At 36.2% G+C, this 21,910-nt stretch overlaps 3 protein-coding genes across 3 annotated transcripts; all 3 read left to right on the top strand.

Annotated features, from left to right (window-relative positions):
- The first annotated feature begins 830 nt into the window (after nt 1–830).
- Nucleotides 831–2,092, top strand: LOC120630634 (cuticle protein 38-like). The gene is made up of 2 exons (XM_039899897.1): nt 831–864; nt 1,796–2,092. The coding sequence occupies exons 1-2, from the start codon at nt 853–855 to the stop codon at nt 2,090–2,092; spliced, it is 309 nt and encodes a 102-aa protein (XP_039755831.1). The 5' UTR covers nt 831–852.
- Nucleotides 2,093–7,149: 5,057 nt separating this feature from the next.
- Nucleotides 7,150–9,035, top strand: LOC120630632 (vegetative cell wall protein gp1-like). Its single transcript, XM_039899896.1, has 2 exons — nt 7,150–7,161; nt 7,587–9,035. The coding sequence occupies exons 1-2, from the start codon at nt 7,150–7,152 to the stop codon at nt 9,033–9,035; spliced, it is 1,461 nt and encodes a 486-aa protein (XP_039755830.1).
- A 9,565-nt stretch (nt 9,036–18,600) lies between these two features.
- Nucleotides 18,601–19,178, top strand: LOC120630631 (cuticle protein 65-like). Its single transcript, XM_039899895.1, has 2 exons — nt 18,601–18,612; nt 18,786–19,178. Exons 1-2 carry the CDS (start codon nt 18,601–18,603, stop codon nt 19,176–19,178), a joined length of 405 nt encoding a protein of 134 aa, XP_039755829.1.
- Nucleotides 19,179–21,910: the final 2,732 nt, after the last annotated feature.

The raw sequence follows: 21,910 nt of genomic DNA, 5'->3' as shown, positions 1-21,910 counted from the left end.
CTACTTGCAGTGGATGAAAATAAGCTCTTGACTGCGAACTCACCTGATAATAAGTGATGATGCATTCTAAATTGGTAGCGGGCTAACCTGTTAAAGGTGTCGCGACATCGTACCGGACCCTACCGATAATGGCGAAATAATGATGAATGAATGATTGGAGAGCCTCCCGCCAGACCAGGCCAGAGAAAATTCAGAAAATATAAAATCCCATATTGCCCCCTCTGGGTATAACCCCGGGACATACTTATAAACCCAGAGCACTCACCAAGGCGCTAGGGAGGTTGCTATTTCCCCGGAATTAACAAAAAAAACAGCAGCACATTAAGACCGGTAAATTTATTTTAAATTGACAGCCGAGTGGCGCAGTGGGCAGTGACCCTGCTTTCCGCGTCAGATTCCCACAACTGGAAAAATGTTTGTGTGATGAACATGAATGTTTTTCAGTGTCTGGGTGTTTATATGTATATTATAAGTATTAATGTGTATTATATTCATCAGCTATCTTGGTACCCATAACACAAGTTACGCTTACTTTGGGGCTAGATAGCGATGTGTGTCTTGTCGTAGGATATTGATTTATTTATTTTAGTTTAAAGATTTGTGTACAACATAATTGATGCCATTAGGTTTAAGTCTCATTAAGGATTAAACACTCCTTCGTGCAAAACAAGTGGTAGCGACATTTGATTCAAATCACGCGTGGTCTACCGTCCAATGCCAGAGACGTCACCTCGTTTGGGTATTGCGCCACACCTCCACTGGCTACTATAAAACATCCACTGAAACAACCGACTTGCATCATTCCTTCTTTTCTTTCTTACAGTAACATCACTAACCAACCTCCCTATCAAAATGTTGAAACTGGTAAGTGATTTCACATAATACCACCAATTAATTAATCTGTAAACACTTAACAGTGTATAAGACTAAACAGTATTGTTAAGACATAAAACAATTAAATCTTAAATATTTATATTGTCGTATATATTCCAGTTATTTTATGTGTGTTTAAAAAGTAGCCACCATACAATGATATAAATGTATATGATTTGTTATCTAAATCTATACTTTCTTGCTGTAAAAGATATATTTATTAGTCTTCCTAGTCAACTGTGTCAAAAATGACAGCAAAATGGGCTTCGTGACATTTGTTATATATTATTATATCTTCATTTTAATTACTTTTGCGCTCTCAGATGTATCCAGCTTCTCCAATGACAATCATTTATGTTTTAATAAATTATCAAACGTTCGTAATAATAACCGGGACTTGCCTTAACGTGCTTTCCAATGCACAAAAATTGAGCACCATTACTTAACCTAAGGCTGGTATTGAGAATTGCTTCGAAGGAAAACCCAATACCTGTCAAGTTCAGCGTGACACATAAGCTTCGGACCTTTTTATTGATAATTAAACAAAATAAATGTTAGACTGAAGGGACTGTTAATTTTTATGTTAAGTTAAGTTTCATAAAGCAAAGCTGTGATAGCCTAGTGGCTAGGACTTCAACTTCACTTTCAGGGTGCCGATTTCTAATCCCAGCACATACCTCAAACTTGTTTTAAGTATGTGCGTTTTAATTTCTAAAATATCACTTGCTTCAACGGTGAAGGAAAACATCGTTAGAAAACCAGCATGCCTGATAGTTCTCCATAATGTTCTTAAAGGCGTGTGGGGTCCACCAACTCGCTTTGATCTAGCGTGGTGGACTACAGCATTAACCTCTTCTCATTGTGTAGTGGCCGGTAATGTCAATATGATGACATTTGACAAAATACAAATTGTTCCTTACAGATCGTCGTTCTTTCTGCGCTGGTCGCCATTGCTGCTGCCAAACCAAGCGTTGCTGCTGCGTTCATTGCCGCCCCGGCACCTGTAGTTACGGCTACGAGTTCGCAATACTATCACCGAATTAACAATGGTCTTGCCGCCTACGTCGCTGCCCCAGCTGCTTACGTTGCTCCTGCGGCTTCCTACGTTGCTGCTCCGGCGCCCTACATTGCTGCCGCTTCTCCGTACGTTGCCGCTGCCGCTCCCTACGCTCCGTACGCTCCCTACGTAGCAGCGTCCCCCTACGTTGTTGCCAAATAAATGCCATTACAGATCGATACCAAATATTGTGATATTATAAAGTAAATGTTGTAATGCATATCTGACTTATTATTCTTAACACGTGCGACCCTTGAAAGTTTAGAATAGAATTATTCTTAAAATAGTCAAGCGCAAACACGTTTTGTGTATTGAACATTCTGCATGCGTTCATCTTTCGTTTACAGTTTAACAAGTAGAGCAAAGATGGCTACATTTTTCTGATTTATTAATATTTTAGCTCAATATCTATGTGTCGAAGTAAGGCTGATAATGTGATGACAAAAATATTGGTTACTAAAAAGTTATCAGTGTGATAATCATCATGATCCTCAGTTTTAACAATAATATTAATGAGCTCAAAATTCGAAGCACTTCTCAGGTGAGGCTGAAATTTGTTAGGTATTACACTAACAAATTGCTATAAAGTTTTTGACGGCCGATTGGCGCAGTTTGCAGCGACCCTGCTTTCTGAGTCCAAGGCCGGTTCGATTCCCACTACTGGAAAATGTTTGTGTGATGAGCATGAATGTTTTTCAGTGTCTGGGTGTTTATATGTATATTCTAAGTATTTATGTATATTATATATAAAAATATTCATCAGTCATCTTAGCACCCATAACACAAGTTACGCTTAAATTGGGGCTAAAGGGCGATGTGTGTATTGTCGTAGTATATTTTTTTTTTTTTTTTTTTCCCAAATTTTGTACGAAATTTTAACTTACCTATAAACATGTAGGTAAAGATAGCAAAAGTAAGCATTTATGAAAAACAAAAAAACAACACATCGTTACTCAAGGAATTTATTTATTCCGAATGAAATTTTGACTGTAAATGTTTATATGATCTAATGTTTTGAATGAAGAGCGCGTGGTTTCAAGTGAGAGGTCCGGGTTCGATCCCTGGCAGGGGAAATTGGGGACAATAAGTCAGTCAATATATGTCAGAAATCTTTATGTATCGTACAGACTTCGAATTGTACAATACATATAGATTAATATATGTCCGAACATATTATGATAAATAAATGTACGTTTAAAACAGTTATGTAGGAACCTATAATGAAGGTGGTCGGCTTTGGGAACAGCTGGTAGGTAATTAAATAGTTTAGTGTTTGGCTCACTATTTATATATTTCTCAAATTTTGCTCCTCTTTGTTATTTTATTCCAAGTATTTTTATTAGTTCAAAGAACTTCAGTTCAAAGAATTAATTGCACATGACAATTTTTTATCAATGAGTAACTGCCTCGTTGGTCGAGTGGTCAACGTTTTCAACGGAGGCTCACGGAGTCCTGGATTTAACTCCGGAGTAAGGTTAGAATTTGGAATGAAAAAAATCAGGACCACCCCGGAGTTAGGAGCGGTGTCCACTCTCATGTTCCGCAGATGATGCCACTGTAAGGCAGTGGCGTGCATAGAGGGTATGCACAGGGTAAGCAGATTATATGAAATGATAAAAATCTCCAGCACGAGTTATAAAAACTTAAGGCTAGGCTTTTTATAACTCTTAGAATGCCTATCCTTAAGTTTTTTATTACTCGAAGATTTTTATTATTTTATATAATCTGTGCATAAGGCGTCCGACCTGATTATTATCACGAACATGTGATAATAGGCCACCAACTCGCTTTGGAACGGCGTGAAGGGTTTATGCTCTAAATCCCTCTCTTCTATAAGAGAGTAAGCCTTAGCCCACCAGTGCAGTAATAACTAGTGGAGTTAAAAATAAAGGTAGGTTACAGGTAGGTACTTTACAGGTAGTGAACAGTATGCGCAAAGAAAGAATAACTTTAATAATAAGACCAAGTGCATAACATTCGTAATAGGGGTTAACGTATGAAGTTATTGTTTTAACTTAAAAGTCTTTTCTTTAAAATGGTACTTAAACGAAACGCCCTTATACTCGTAAATTTGTTATAGTTAACATTCCCAAAATTCTATTGCAAAGCCGCAATAATAATTCCAGACGTTACACAGTTTTCACCATATATTAAGCGTTGTTATTTACAAGTTTTTTTTCTATTACCAACCAAATTTAGATCTTCCATATTGCCCTTGCCTTGCCCTTTCCCTAATGAGTTGTACATATTATAATCCTATTAAATAATTATTGTACTTTTTCGTACTAAACAAGGCTGTTCTTTTTATCAATATAAAGCGACTATTTCCCAACTTATATTTAAATCGTCTTTATTACACGCCTTTATTATCGCCTTTATTACACGAAGGTGTCTCAGAAATAATACTAGCAAACTATCTGTTTGAAACTACTGCTTCGAGTATATTGTCTGTTAGGAATAAAATACCTTACTTTTAAGTTTTGATAGTCATGTACAACATAGCCGTTGGTAATTTGTACATGACTAAACTGTAACTATAATAAAATCAGTTCTGTTTTTAAGATTTTACGGGGGTTAATCTATAATACGTTAATCATATTTGTTCATTATATTACAAGTGCTGTTTAATTCTAACTAATTATAATATTCGTTCATTTTCTTTACAACACAGAGTATAAAAATTAACGTAAAGTCAACCAACCGTTGATCACATAACACTAATTATTGAACATTTACCTTTGTCGTGACACATCGAAAGCTTATGGTAAAGTTTGAAATCAACATGCTACAAATAGCATAATTCTAAGACGCAAATTATTATGTTATCGCAAAGTTTATTGAAGTCCCAATACACGTGCCATGAAAAACGTGATTAGCAATCACGCCTGAAGTTATCCAATCGCAATTTGTTGTTCTGAACGGTTGTTAATTAAGAGCTCAAGGTGTTTGTGATATTATTAGGTCACGTGAGTTTAATTTTTTTTTTAAAGTAGGTATTTTTAATCTTTTCTATATAGGTACATATAAATGGACTGGAAAAGAACACCCGGCAAAGTTTGAGGGCTTCTTTGTAACCCTCGTAGCTTTAGTTTAAAAGTTATCACATATTTTTATGTAATGTACGCATCATGTGTGTGGCCTATTTGAATAAAGAAATTTGTCTTTGTCTTTGACGGGTACTTCATTTCGAGTAAGGACCACGCCATCATGGTTGTCAGGCGTTGTAGGGTTTCATTAAAAAAAAAAAATCGTAACATTCCACGACCATCCCATCCCACTTATTGCTTCGCGCTGGGTGTTTACTGAGATGAATCATTTGCATTTAATATGATATATATATTTGCTAAAAACATTGTCCAATGCATGGACGATGATCGCCAAGCAAAGAAGATTATGACGCTACAGCCTGATGGGCGGAGATAGATCGGGAGGCCAAAATTACGCTCGATAGATGTAGTAGAGTATGGCTAGATGGATGCCCAAGCCATCGTCATGCGAAACTGGCGTACATAGGTGGATAGGTGGAGAAATCGATTGGAGCAGGCCCGTGTCCACAAAGGGTTCCAATGATGATGATGTTTTGTTAATCGACAACAGAATAAGAGCTAAAATAGTTGTTTTTTTCGGAGTTTCAGGGTTAGTTTTCGGAAAATAAAAACACCTAAAATCAGCTAGTCTTGAAATAAGATATTGAAAAGTAAAAAGATACTTTGTGCTTTGTTTTTTATCTCAATTTTCTTGTATTATCATGAATAAAAATAAATAAAATTGAACGGTATATAATGTACCTTACGTTAGAAGTTATAGGGTTGAAAACACTTTATCCATATAAAAATAAGTAGGACCTCATTACTAAATTTTAAATAATTAAGATACCAGACAACTTCTATAGCTACCCCGGTTATAGAATTTGCTTATATCAACTATTAATTCAATAAATCATTGGTATATTCAATAAAAATAGGTCGCTCAGTAATAGAAATTCCGTTTTATATAATATTTTGCTTTTTGGCCTCTTTCCCTACCTCTGATACTCACGGTATTTGATGAAATGGTTTATCTGTTTATCTTGACGTAATTAATATCTACATTTTTTTATTCTACTTCAAGTAAGACTGCTATCTCACCCGGTGGTAAGTTCAGGTGATCATGCAGTCTAAGATGCAGGCGAGCTAAGCTGTTATAGGCCATTCTCATCTACGGTTTCTAAGCGGGCATCGAACTAGAATGCGGTAATGTAGTAACTACGGCCAGAGCTCCCCACCAGATTCATCATCAGCATCTCTTCAACCGATTGACTTCAACAGCTGGACACAGATCTATTGTAGTGAGCTCCAAAATCCATGATCCTGGGCCGCTTGTTTCCAGCGGCGCCCAGCGACTCGTTTGATGTCGTATGTCCTCCGCGTTGGGGGCCAACCAACGCTGCGTTACCTGTGCGTCGCCGTTCCAGCACCTTCCCAACGTCCAACGAGAATCGATGCGATTGCGACTTCAGCTTTGAGCTGTTCCACCAAACAAAATACAGAAATGATAGATTTCCAAATTGCTGCGCCGGTATCAAAATATCGGAGCCTCCACTGGAAAGACCACGGCCCTCAACACTGCTTCTGGGAGGTTTTCAAAAATATTGTTTAATTTTTAATAACTATACTTTGTATTACATCTAAACAGGCCTTTGTATTGTTTGTAAGGCGTCATCATTACTACGCGTCAACTATGCTATCTAGGCTATGTTTGCGGTCAAACAGTCTATAGATGAAATAAAGAAATTCATTGGCTGAACAAAAAAATCAAAGCATTGAAAGATAAAATGTCCCCCCCAACAGGCAATCGGATATAAGGAAAATGCAGAGTAATTTACATAGGTGAAGAATCGAGATGGTGATCGTCACATCCAATGTTTAGTCGACGCCAATTTGCCGTCGAGAATAGTTTTCTTTAAGCATTGATTAAAAAAATCTAAAATGTCTGATTACGATAGGTACTTTCCCAATGCCCACGTCTAGTTATTGTTATTCCTACGCCGTAATTTCAATACGATTTTTGTAGCCATCAAGGTTCATGTCCTTACACATTGTAACATTAAGTATTCCGCTACACGGGCTCCATTGCCACACCACGATGCAAAATTTGTTACACCTATATAAAAGCGTGCACCCCATTTTCTATCGCCCGCATTTCAATTCAAAAGAAGTATCGCGGGGGACGTTGTTACGATGCTTGTGACGGTATTGTTTTATAACTCAATAATTTATCAATATTAGTATTCCACGATAAAGACTATTTTTAACTTTCGACGCAGGTCTGTGTTGTTAGTTGATCTGTATTACAGTAAAGCTCAAACAAATATGTCTTTATGTCTGCAATTATTCTACTTAAACAAGTGTTTAATAACGATAATTGTGTTTTGCTGTTTGATGAATTATTTACTCTTTTACTAGGGAAGGAATTTGAGACAATTGTTATTTATTTCACTTTCACTTGTGTAATCTATTTGAAATTTGGTTAATTTAGTAAACAGCAAATTTTATTAAAAAATTTGAGGCATTAAGTGGCTTAGAGGTTGAAAGCTTGAGTCATATTATTGTATTTGTAGCTTATAATCGAAAAAAGGGAGTGTGCCAAACCATTCAAAGTCATGTTTCTATTTCAGGTTTTATTATTGCTGATAACATGTGGAATCGTTCAAAGCTCAGGAGTACACCAGCTAACCCCAGCAGTTGGCGCTCCAATTGTGACAGCTGCCAGTTCGCAGTATTTCGAAAGAACGTTTAATCGGTTAGTCCCAGCGCCACCTCTACTTGAGCCAGTATTGCCATTTGCCCCTGCGCCCGTGGCACCAGTGTTTCCCGTTGCGCCAGCTCCACCTCGACCAATATTATCAGTTCTGCCCATTGCACCCGCTCCACCGGTAGTTGTAGAAGCAACCAGAACAACATCAGTGCCAGTGAATCCAACAAACCCACCTTTGAGTGCTGGAAACCCTAATATTGCCATCGCAATAGCAACTGCACATGCCGCTGCGCCAGTTGCCACTATACTTCTTCCGCCATACCCATTCGGATTCCCACCATCGTTCGGATTACTACCGCAAGCCCCACAAACGCCGTCAGATCCAAACAATAGAGAAGCAACAACATTAAAGACTACTACAACAGTTCAAGCGACAAAAACACAACGAGAAGATGCTACAACGCCTGTACCGTCAAACATAGATAACAGTTTCGCGCAAGCACTTCCCTCAGATGTCAACATTAGGCAATATTTAGCCCCACAATTGCCTGTGCAAGGAGCAAGACCACAACAACCTGTTCCAAGACCACAAGACCCTAATCAGATACCACAACAGTTTCCTGTACCTAATCAGAGACCACAACAGTTTCCTAGACCAGATCAGAGACCAGAAGAGTTTCCTGGACCCAATCAGAGACCACCACAGTTTCCAAGACCAGATCAGAGACCACAAGAGTTTCCTGGACCCAATCAGAGACCACAACAATTTCCAAGACCAGATCAGAGACCACAAGAGTTTCCTGGACCCAATCAGAGACCACAAAAGTTTCCAGGATCTGACCAGAGACCACAACAATTCCCTGGCGCTAACCCGAGACCACAACAGTTTCCTGGTTCTAATCAGAGACCTCAACAGTTCCCTGGACCTGATCAGAGACCACAACAGTTTCCTTTACCTAAACCTTGGCCACACCACATGCCCGAGCATTTGCCTTTACCTAATGCAAGGCCCATCAAACTAAAAACGAACGTGGAAGTAGTTCCTGTACCGCTAGCGTATATTGCTCCGCCTTCACTGCATCATAATCATCAGCACCACCATAATCATCTTATTCATCAGTCATTAAAACTAGTCCCTCACATTCATACATTTATACCAAAGACTTCAAAGATTATTATTAGGCCTGTAACTGGTCGTCGAGTTAGAACCGTTCGGAAACCCGCAGGTTATGCTATATACGGATCACACAAATTAGTTCGGCGAGTAGCTTCAAAGTACTCACAAAATGACAGATCTAGTTCACGTGACATAGAACCAATTACCCGCCGTCCAATAGATAGGCCTTTTACTAAACCGCCAAGGTTCTAAATTTATAATAAAATAAAATATAATAATGTAGAGAAATAATAGTCAAATGTACACTTGTTAAAATTGACACCTTAGATCTAAGTTAGAATATAATTTTAAATACAATATTTATATTTTTTACACTTTGTTTTATTAAGTATTACTACCTAATTAAATTAAAAATAAATAGAATGCAATGGATTGCAACTCGCATCATAATGGATTGTCATGGCATGGCCATGGCCTTTTTATAATATTATGTATATATTATGTGTTGTGTATATATTAATTTAAGTACTCTATAGCAAGCTTTCTGATTTAAAAACTCTACAAGTTTTCTGAATTATCAACATATTATGTAACCAGATTTTTGCCGCCAGAATTAACACTAATATTTTTAATATATTATTTAGGTAGGGAAATCTAAGTTTTCCGGGTCATCAAGTGATACATAAGAGGTTGGGGAAAAAGTCTTTTCGCATTATAGTATTTATGAACTATAATGCGAAAAGTAAAAATAATTTGGGCTATACTATTTTTATCTGGTTTTGGTATCATTAAAAGTATACATTTTAAAGAAGATCATTCCACATTCAAATTAGGATAATGTGTGATTTTTATTTGTTTTTCGTACTTTGAAGATTAGTGAATCTAAGGAAGAAATTTGATACTTTTTAAAATTAAAAAAATTTGAGATGTTTATATGACCTAGTGCAGTGTCTGTGAGAGTAGCACAAATTTGGTTTAAGCGTTTTCAATCCGGAAATTTTGATGTCAAATATGCACCTCGCTCTGGTAAAATTGATGCCATTTTTGAAAAAGTGGAGCAAGATCGGCATATCAGTAGTTAAAACGTAACTGGGTACACAAAAAAGTCGTTTTACCTGTTAATTTTGAATTAAACGTTAAATTTGGGTACCTCACTAGCTCACTGAAAGAAACCTAATGAAACATGCACTCATTTGTGATTCTTTATTACGATGTAATGAAACCGAACTATTTTTGAAGAAGCTGATAACTGGTGATAAGGAGAGGATCATGTACGACAAGAACGTGCGAAAAAAGCCGTGGTCAAAGGCCGGTCAGGCTTCACAGACTGTGGCGAAAACCGGGTAAACTCGCAACAAGGTGATGCTGTGTGTGTGGTGGGATTGGAAGAGCATTATTCATTATCAACTGTTATCACCAGGCAGGACCATCAATTCGGAACTCTACTGCGGACAACTGATGAGACTAAAGCAAGAAGTTGAGAGAAATGGGCCGTAATTAATCAACAGAAAGGGTGTGGTTTTTCATCATGATAACGCTAGACCTCACACATCTTTAGCCGCTCAGCAAAAATTTAGAGAGTTTGGCTGGGAGGTGTTAATGCATCTGCCGTATAGTCCTGACCTTGCACCTTCAGATTTCCACCTGTTTCGGTCTCTTCAGAATTATTTAGGCAGTGTCAGGTTAACATCTTCTTGAGAGTTCTTGGTGTGGCAACACCGCCTATAACAGCTGTTCAAAGATCTCTGTACTTTATTTTGTTATTTTAATTTATTTTGTGTGTTTTTAGTGCCCAAATCCAATTTAATCGCCTAATTTATATAATAAATAGTAGTATATATTAATAGTTTAAGTGTTAAAAGTGCGTAAGAAAAGTTTTCGTCGATGTAAACAAAGTGACAGTTAGGTTAGTAAAACTTGAATTTTAAACTTCTGTTTTGGTGTTTTTAAAGAGTGCTAGTAGCTGTTTTGGCTTTGACACAACTATTTAGCGCATAAAAAACACATACGTGTATATGCAATTGCCCGTTATCCAAGTGTAACGCTGCAATTGTTATAACAATACACTGCAATACCGAAACCTACCTGTCATTTCGCATTCTTTGGGTGATTACTCCTTGTTTCATTAATTAATTAATTACAAAATGATGACCCGCAGAGCCTTAGCGCGCCAGGAGCAATCCAAATTACAATTGGCCCTGAAAGAATTAAAGGCAAGCAAGGAGCTATGCACCCAATTGAATAATGAAAGAGACGAAAACGAAAAGGAATTATTAGACGTCCTTGGGAATAATAATAGACTAAAATTAGAACTATCGGATTTGCACATAAAGTATGTAGACATTGTAGAAGAGCGGGATAGACTTCAGTTATTAGTAAATAGGTTTGATGAGTGCCGTGCTGAGTATGAGGAGGCTCTGAGCCAGATTACTACCCTGCAGCGGGAGCTAAGTGATGCCCACCACCAGATCACCGAACTGGAAGATGCTGCCCATAACACAACAGCAATACACACTCAAAGCCTATATGAAGAATTAGTTGATAGGGCCCCGCAGTTGGTTACTGCTGCTGCTGACATGTCTACTGCTAATACCAACTTCTCTAATTTATTGATAGTCAAATCAGATACAGTAGTCAATCCCTGCAGCAGTAGGAAACTAAAAAAGTATAACAAAGTTAACCGATATATTAAAAAAACACAGAAACTGTTAAAAGTACATAAAAATTCTGTTAAATCTCTGAAACCAAAGAAAGAACGTTTAGAATTATTGAATGAAATTAAAATGTATAGTTCACAGTTAGAAAGTAATAGATTAAGTTATGAATCTGACACACAAATCCTAGAAGCACAAATAGCCAGATTACAGACTTCTTTACGTACACTGGCAGTAAAGTTTGACATGTATCAAAGGCAAATGATATCTGAGTACACACAGACTTCAGATGAATGGCATAAGACAGAACAACCCAGTGGTAAATTAACTTCTCTATCTACCCATAGTTTTGATAGTATAGGCAGTCATCCCCAGTTTGTGTCATCAGTGTCATCACCCTCTAATGTGAGAAAGGTGTGTGTCAGGTTAAGTAACTCAAAATCACAAAACATAAATATTAATAATAATTCCTTTATTGAAGCAAATGCTCATAGTAGCAGTTCAATAAAAACAATTATGTACAGCGATGAAATTGGATGTAACATGGGCTTATATCTTAACTCTCAGTTGAATGGACACACAGTTTTGAACTACTGTTTACCCAACTCAAATTTAAAAGCTATTGTAGCTGCAATTTGTAGAAATAGGAATATGTTTGACTGTAAAACTAATTTAATTATCATAATGGGAAATAGAGGGAATGTTAACAAACCTGAGCTGATTAAACTTATTGATTCTTTAAATACATTAAATGTAAATAGTATTGTATTATACACATTTCCTTATTTTCATAACTTGCCACACCAAGAAAATACTATTAGGTATAATTTAAATATGACTTTGTACAATTTATGTACATATAATAAGAAATTTCATGTTTTAGACTTTAGCAAATGTGCTAATCCTACTTATAATTTGTACCGAGATAGATATTACCTATCAAACTATTTTAAACAACAGATAGCTGTTTCGCTATCATATTTTTTTACCATAACAGCCAAGAACTTGGAAATTATTCCAAGTCATTTTAGTTTAAACTAGTTAAGGACAACAGAGGTTTTCTCTTGCTTAGAAAAGCAGACAACTGAGTCTCCCTCAGGCATATATGAAAAAAATTATAGTAAGGGGTCGCACAATGTACTATTAAACCAAAAATATAATAAAAAATCTAATTCTAATTATATCAACTTGGTTCACCAAAATATTCAATGTATTAGAGGAAAAGACTTAGAGATTGAATTATTTTTAAATGATTTTAACATTAGCATTTTATGTATAACTGAGCACTGGTTGAAAACCCATGAATATTTGTTTAATTTTGGTAACCACCAGGTTGGTAGTTCGTTCACCAGGGTTACAGCGATTCATGGAGGCTCTTTAATTTTATTAAATAAAAATTTAAAATTTAAAAACAGAAACGATATTGTTAGCCTTTCTGTTGAACGGACAATAGAGCTAGCCTCGGTTGAACTAGAGCAATTTATAATTGTTACTGTTTATAGGCCACCCTTGTCAAACTTTGAACTTTTTGAAAAGGTAATGGATGAAGTGTTATTTAAAATATCAAAGTGTAATAAAAAGTTAATAATATGCGGAGATTTTAATGTAAACATTTTAGAAAAGTATCAAGTTATTGAATTTATTTAAAACTTACAATCTATCAAATATGTTCATGGAGCCCACAAGAATAACTGCTACTAGCGCCACCTGTTTGGATAACATCTTTACAAATATAATTCCTATAAGCAAAAATATTATTAGTAAATTAGACTCTGATCATTGTGGTCAAATTATTCAATTTGAAAATGTGAAGAAAAATGTTTCTAAACGTAAAATAACATTTGTTCCTGTAACATCCAACCGCATAGAGAAAATGAGAATTAGCCTAGTAAATGACCTCCCATTCCTACCCTCAGGGGCGACTCCAAATGCAATGTACAGCTCCTTTTTCAATACCTTTAATAGACTATTTCATTCTATATTTACTAGTAAGTCGGTTGTGATTACTGATACATTAAATTTTAGTGAGTGGGCGACAGTTGAACTTCATAAAAATAGGCAAAAGCTGTACGAATTGTATGCTGAACGTCAATTTAACACTGGTGATAAGTTTGGGGATTATGTTAAATTGTTTTCCAAGAATTTTAAACGCGCTTGCCACTTAGAAAAGACGCGATACATCAAAAATAAAATTAAAAATAGCAGCAATGCAATCAAAACTACTTGGAACATAATTAATGAGGAGACGGGAAGAGTAACACCACGAAATATTAACTTTAAACTTAATGTAGATAATAAAGCCTTAACAACAGATTTCGAGGTGGCTACTGCTTTTGAAACCTTCTTTACCAACATTCCCGTCTCCACAACAGAATCATTAAACTCTTCACCAGGTATGGCTCTCTCTCTATTAAAGGAAAATGTGCCTGAGTGTAACCATTCTTTTAAATTCACGCATGTTAGTGGCTCTGACGTTATTAAAGCCTTTAAATTATTAATTAATAAAAAAACAAATGATCTGTGGGGCATTTCCGTAAACGTTGTCAAATCATTGATTGATATTGTTGCACCCGATTTAGCCTTAATATTTAATAATTGTATAGATTGTGGTGTGTTTCCTGACTTAATGAAACTTAGTAAAATAGTTCCATTGTTTAAATCGGGTAGTACTTCTGACCACACTAACTTTAGACCAGTATCCGTACTACCCACTTTCAGTAAAATCTTTGACAAACTCATTTTAAATCAATTACTTTACCATTTTCATAAGTATAATTTACTTCATATTAAGCAATTTGGTTTCACACGGGGTCGCTCAACAATCGACGCAGGTGTTGAGCTAATACAAAACATATTTGAAGCCTGGGAGGAGTCACGTGATGCACTTGGTGTGTTCTGTGACTTATCTAAGGCGTTTGATTGTGTTCAACACGAAACGTTAGTTAGGAAACTACACCACTATGGAATTCAGGGTGTAGCTCTAGACTTAATGAGTAACTATCTACGCGATAGAATTCAGAAAGTCGACGTGAATGGAAAACGGTCTAATGGATCAGTTATGAAAATAGGTGTCCCACAGGGGTCTATATTAGGACCATTTCTGTTCCTTATTTACATTAATGACCTTCCTTACCTTGCCAAGGATAAACACGGGATAGTTCTGTTTGCCGATGATACATCACTGACTTTTAAAATAAATCGACGTGAACTAGCTTTTGACGACGTAAACAACTCTCTCGCTAAAGTGGTACAGTGGTTTGAAGCTAATAATTTGGTTCTTAACGAAAAAAACCAAGTGTATAAAATTCACTTTACCTAATGTTAAACACGTGAAAACCACTGTACTACTTAATAATGAGGAACTGAAACTGGAGGATACGACAGTTTTTCTAGGAATAACGTTAGATTCTAAACTTCAATGGGGCCCTCATGTAAATAATTTATCGAACAGGCTTAGTTCTGCTGCCTATGCGGTAAAGAAGATACGCCATATGACCGACGTAGAAACTGCGAGACTGGTATATTTTAGTTACTTTCACAGCATTATGTCATATGGAATTTTACTTTGGGGTAATGCTGCTGATATTAGCACTATTTTCGTGCTGCAGAAGAGGGCTGTTCGTTCTATCTACAAAATGGGTCCGAGAGAGTCATTGAGAGATAAATTTAAAGATTTTAAAATAATGTAGTCAGTACATATTTGAAAATTTAATGTACGTTCATAAAAACATTTCTAAATTTAAGAAAAAATGTGACTGCAATAATTTAAACATTAGAAGTAAGAATAAACTTACAGTGCAATATACTAGGTTACATAAAATTCATAATTCGTTTAAAGGAAATTGCATACAATTCTACAATAAACTACCAATTGTCATCTTGGAGATGTCTCTTAAAAAGTTCAAAGTTTGTATTAAACGTAAGCTTATAGAAAAGTCCTATTATAGTATAAAGGACTACGTAAACGATAAAAAAGCTTGGGTGTAAATTATTGCTCTAACCAGGTTGCTCTTCTAATAATTAAAAATGACATTGTGAGATGGTGATAACAAAAAAAAAAAAACACCCGGCTAAGTTTGTTGTGGGCTTCTTCTTAGACCAGGACGCGTTTGGAACCCTCGTAGCTTTAGTTTTAAGTTTACGAATGTGGTTATCGCCATCATCTCACTACCGTGTGGTTCTTATGTACGCATCAAAAGTGCCACCTGTGGGCCTACTTGAATAAAGATATTTTTGACTTTGACTTTGACTTTGACATCTGTTGAGGAGAGGACTGCCAAAACTACTTGTCGCGGTTTTTTGATCAGAAGCCCCAAAATTTCTACAGTTATGTCCCTACCTACAAGATGGCAAAAAGTTATCGAACAAAATGGTACCTATATACTCTAGTTAAATGTAAATAAACTATATTAAACAATTGTTTTTGAACTTTCTTAAAAATTGCGAAGAAACTTTTTCCCCAACCTAATATGTATTATTTTGTAATACACTTTGTATTTTAAATTGTTATTTCATTTTTCATGTGTTACTTATATTTCATCTTTTTTTTGTTTAGTTTGGTGTCATAAATGTAGCCTAGGTAGACGAATATATTGAAACTGTAATGTGTCTCTTGGTATGTAAATAAATAAATCAATATAAATTAGTAGGTAAAATAATAATATAATGGTAGTCTTAACACGTTACATTTTAATTATATCACTTTTACTCGATAAGTTATGTACGAGTAGTCATCTGTGCACCCTGTAAGATTCCCCTTATCCCAGATTTATCCACTTACCGTGCCCGTGTATTGTGGAAATGATGTCGCTTAGCATCTCATGTTTCTGGGGCAAGTGGTCTATACTCAACGTCAATATTCAGGTTACCTTTTATTCATCGATTTATAAGTTCAACAAAAGTATAGGCAAAGGTATATAGCTATTGCTCGCGACGTCGTCCAGCAGGCAAGGAACAGGCTGCGAGTCTTTGGTTTTTCCGTGATAAAATGTATCCTATGGCCGCCTTCAGGATGCAAACTAATTCTATGCCAATTTTGATCATGATAATTAAGCGGTCAAGGGATTACATAGGTATGAAGTTGTGTATTTTTTTTTAAATTCCCGTGGGTAACTTTTACCAGCGGCTCATCCGCAATAAACATCCACTCGGATGTTTATTGCGGATGAGCCGCTTGATTGATTGATTGATTGATTGTTGTATCTTTATATAATAACATTTAATATCGAACATTTTAGTAATTTTCGTTTGGTAAGTTAAAAATAAATTGACAATACGCAAAAACTTTTTTTTTTATATATTAATAGTTGAGGCAACAAGCTAGATGACCCCTCTGATAAGTGGAAAACCATCGCCAATGAACATAGCAACACTTGCAAGGAGAAATATTATACACATACAAGAAGCACGTACTGCACCATGCCGCCCAGTGTCCATCAATTTGAGGCGTAGGATCATGTGCATGCAATTACACAGGAATCCGGCCCTTAGAATTCTACTAAGAGGCAGATAAGCTCGGCGATAGTACTTCCCCCGGGCGAGTTCTGTCACAGAAAGCTTTACTACTACTTTATAAAATAATTCTTTTTTTGTAAACCTAAGTTACAACACAAAATTTCAGACATATTAAAATAGCATGTTCACTTATACACTGCTGAGTCTCATAGTTTTTTGGAGGAAAAGGAAGTATAAATTTGTATCTTCTCCCACAGCTTTATCAATTCGCAATTTTTATATTTTTACTCTAGTGCGCCAATGCTCGGAGCATTGGAGCGCACTAGAATAAAAAATATGCAAATAATATACCTGTACTAATAAACGGGTGTAAACTTCTCTTATACCCTGCTCCCGTGCTTCGGCAAGTGAATAAGTTAATTTTATTCCTTGTCAGGGGATATAATCGGGGCACATAAGTTTTGTCTCTTGCATAAAGTAGCCGTGCAGGTATAACGTGTAATCGTATGAAACCCTGTCGCGTCTCTGTCATAATGATCATTTTATTAGCTTTTGTAAACATATTAATTAAAATCGTGAATGCCACCAGTTGAGTTCACTGTATATTATAACTGACGTCCCAGAATGGCCTAAAGTTTCAGTGTTCATCGGCTGATATAATTCGTATTGAGACGTTAATACCACATTTCCTTATTTGGATTATTTATAATTTCGCCTTTAACTAAAGGTTAATTGTATTTTCTTTTTACGTTTCTCCACCTGATATGAGCAAGACGAGATTGGATTTTTTTTTTTATTTCACTTCAAGTTAGCTCTCACACCAGGAGGTATGTGAATATGCAGTGCAGCGCCTGAAGTTAATAAAAAACCTGTAGAAAGCAGATTGGATATAGTAGGCTATCCTTATCCACAGGGATGAGTAGGAAGGGGAAAGCAAAAGTTCAATCTGCCTGGCGGAGTGGAGAGCACTGTAGGTCCCGGGCTCGTTAACACAATTTAGGAAATTATAGTTTCTGATTTTTATCTGGCCGTCGTATGTTGGGATGCTCAGTGAGGTACCTATTACCCTACCAACAAACTTCGTTTCGGTAAGATGTGGCTAATAAACTAATCAAGGGTATGGATTTCATATAACTGCCATAGCCCTAACAGGTTCATCCGTTACCATCTTAGAGTGCACATCACTCAGCACTCGAGGCAAATTGCATTGAAGGGCTAACTTATATATTATGCACAACATTTTTTAAGTCTGTGCTAAGTGAAATGTAGAATATTATTCGGTATAGATCATATAATATAATCATATCATATCATAGATCATATAATATATATATTACCTTTTATATAGTAGCAAGGAAAGGACCAGTAGTAAGTACTATATATTCGTTTAACTTAGTAGGTTCTTTATAAATATGTATGTAGTTAAATGAATATATATAGTACATGCACTAACTAGTATTCAGTGGTCATTTAAAGTGCTTTAAATTTGTCCAAATATGTGTTATCAGTCAGTCCAAGCTTGCTGTTGTAATATAATCGTCAAGCACGCGCCCTGAATGTGTGTCCAGTCAACGAGTATGCCCGCAACGCAATGATGAAACCTACAAGGTGAATCTTACACTTTGTATAAAAGGTACCTATTGTCTCCAAACCTTATACATAACTTCGAGTTCTTTGACCAGCACTACACCACAGAAACTCCATTCAAAATGTTCGGAAAGGTGCCTAAATATTATTAACTTAAAACAAACTTAAAAAAAACGCATTTCCCAACTCCGCGGTCTTCTGTCGCTTGTTTCTAGCGGCTTGCTGTGACTCGTTTCATGTCTTCTGCCCACCTATAGACCGAGGTATACAAATTAAATTTGTATTGTAATAAAATTTTATTTTGCAGGTTATCTTCATAGCCATCTTCGCCGTAGCGACTGCCAAGCCTAGTGTCCCTGCCGCTTTGGTCGCGTCCGCTCCGCTCGTGGCTGCCGCTGGCCCAGTCGTTGCTGCACCCGCTCCCTTCGTAACCGCATCCAGCTCGCAGTACATTTCAAGAAACTACAATGGACTTGTTGCCACTGCCCCAGTTGTGGCCTCAGCACCGGTCGTAGCTGCACCATATGTGGCTTCGGCTTCGTATTATGCTCCTGCGGCGCCGTATTATGCTCCGGCTGCTCCATACATAGCGCGGGCTGCTCCGTACGTAGCTGCTTCGCCATATGTAGCTGCCTCTGCTCCCTACATTACTGCTGCGTCTCCGTATGGAGTACCCGCACCTATTGTTGCACTGAAATGAAGACTGGTTATGTTAGAAAATGCTGCTAAATGAATAAAATTATATTTGAAACATAAAGTATATTTTAATAACAGTATATTATTTTTGTCTTCTGTGCAAACTATTCTCTCTACTACTCTCAGCTACTGGATTCACCATTCCATCTGCCCTGCGTGCTAAATACGGGCTAACTCTCCTATTGGAAAAAGCCAGAGTTCAGCAGTGGACTGTTATAGGCTGTCGATGATGATAAGGTTTGTGGGTGGGGTAACCAAGTGTATTCTTCTAGACTTGTAGTCACCCATTTAATGGAATATGGTAGCTTAAAAACTCTTTGCAAAATTCTCCTCCTGTTGAACAGATCTTAAAAAATCCGTTCAATACCTACCCTATCAAAATTGGTTAAGAAAAAGAGAGATACACAGTCAAAATTATTAAAAACTTGTGAAACAGGTCTAGTATGTAACAACTTAATTAGTTTCAAATAAAGTGTTTCTTATATAATTGTTTGTGTTGTAATATGGCATACGGAAGGCATCTGTCAGATGAGTGTTCAGAGGTATAATCTTGAACATGAATTAACCTCCGACATGATACGGCAAACACTATCCGTACATTTTATCCGAAAAAACACAGTTGTAGGAATATTTCTCGTTTCGAACTTATTCTAAATTAAATTCATGGAATTACGATTTGTAGCAGCAAGTACGATAAAGATTCGCGTGCCGTCGGTTCTGTACCTTAGGATTAAAGGTTGATATGAAGTTAATCAATAGTTATATGATTTAACAGTCTTAAGACACCGAGTAAAAAAATCAAACAACTTAACTAAGTTAATTTGTTGAGTCATTAATAATTTAAAAAAAAAACTGTACTTGTTAAGTATATAGTTGTAAACTATATATGCTGCGCAAATCCTCAGCAATACTATTTATTTTTGATTTTTCTACTTATACCGTTCCCTAATAAATACTAGAAGCAGGGAACACACCTAGTAGTTTGCAGAAAATATTTATTTCTTGCTTTATAATTCGTAATACACTTAATACCAAAGTATGTCTTCAGTGTTCCTTTTACTATTTTGGTAAGATATTCACATGAACAGTGCCCGACATAAATACGGCCGAGTATTTGTAGTCGGTGAAGATAGGAGATAGAGCCACATGCCAAACAAGGCGTTAGGTATTTTCCATATTAATGTGACGTAAACGTAGGTTCTTAAGGAAAGTACAATCTCGATGACCTACATTTTCATTTAAATCACAGTATGACACATATTTGGTTCAGGGACGTACATAATATCGAGCAAGTACAGAATTACCATGTTCGTGTTGAATCTCTAATGAAGTGCCGTACCAGTGACTGTAGGTTAACGTTTAGTATTCATCAGGTATACAACCATAATTCAATGTGGACCTTTAAACAAATGGCTCTAGGATTATTTCGGTGGAGAAGTTGCCTAACGCCCAATATTAATAATCAATCCAATCCAATATCTTCAGATCACATAATAAAGTCAGTAGAGTCATCCCTGTTTATAGGGAACATTAAAAAAAGGGACAGCACTATTCAATTGTGACCTAGTTGAACGTTACACAAATCTGTAAAAAAAAACTTGTGTGTATTTATGTACACGCGTTAGAAGTTATACTTCTTCGGCGTAACAAGATTAAAATCTTTTCAAAAATTGTTTCTTTCGCCTTATTCTACGTTTGTAAAAAAGAACACTAACAATAGAAAAAAGGTATTTAATACATTGAAAGTTTTATTATAACGCATTATGTAGTTAAATTAAATATCACAAAAATATTTTTACATAATAATTAAAGAAGTGGACATAATAAACATAAATAAATTTAGAATACCTAAACATCGGACAACCAAGTTGCACTCAACATTAAAATTTGAGATTTGAGATTGTATCAATTAAATCTCCGGAATGAGCACGCAGACTTTTTGAATTGAAAGTGTACACTGTCAAACCTTATAGCTAACTCAGGGTGTCGATTTTTGTGACAGTGTGCCCGCCAATCGTGCAATTTAACACGCATTATTTTTCCCTAACGCGCCAAAAGAAGTATAACGTCAAAAACTTAATAGATAAGTCTATGAGTAGTGCTGTCCTTTTCTACAGGCAGCTAATGAAAAGGATACCTGGAAGTTGAGTGTACAGCAGAATTTACATCATTATAAGATGAACATAAAGAAATGAAAAATCCCTGTTTTCAAATTCATTAGCGATTTGTAGCAACACATTCCTGATGAGTAATTGATGCACTATGGAATGTTGTCTTTCATCTTTCTTTTCATTGGCAATCTAGAAATTGACTTATTACCCAAAAAGAGTTTAAATTTAAAAGTAAGATCATGTGAGATATGATACAACGGAGCTTCATTTGGTTCTTATTTTTTTCCACAAGATTTTTTCATTAAATACTTTTTTACTAGATGCAAACCCTTGCGGAAATAAGATTTGCAGTCGACCGTTTTTATAGTTTTCGTTACTATGTTTCGATTATCTGCGTTCTACCTTTTTATAAGCCAATAATATGCATTACAGAAGTTACAACACACCATTATAATTACTCACAAACCTCCATGAATTACATAAAGCGTCCTTTGATGGTCAAGTGTGTGACGCATTCGGTAACTGATAATGTCCGCATCGACACCATAAGGAGAATGCGAATGTCCTGTCGATGTAAAGAGAAACTATCGATTCGAATATAGACGCAATGCTTGCAACAGTATGA

This window comes from Pararge aegeria, chromosome 16, assembly GCF_905163445.1.
Source record: "Pararge aegeria chromosome 16, ilParAegt1.1, whole genome shotgun sequence".
In the NCBI taxonomy this organism is placed as follows: Eukaryota; Metazoa; Arthropoda; class Insecta; order Lepidoptera; family Nymphalidae; genus Pararge; species Pararge aegeria.
This window is presented reverse-complemented; position numbering and strand designations above follow the sequence as displayed.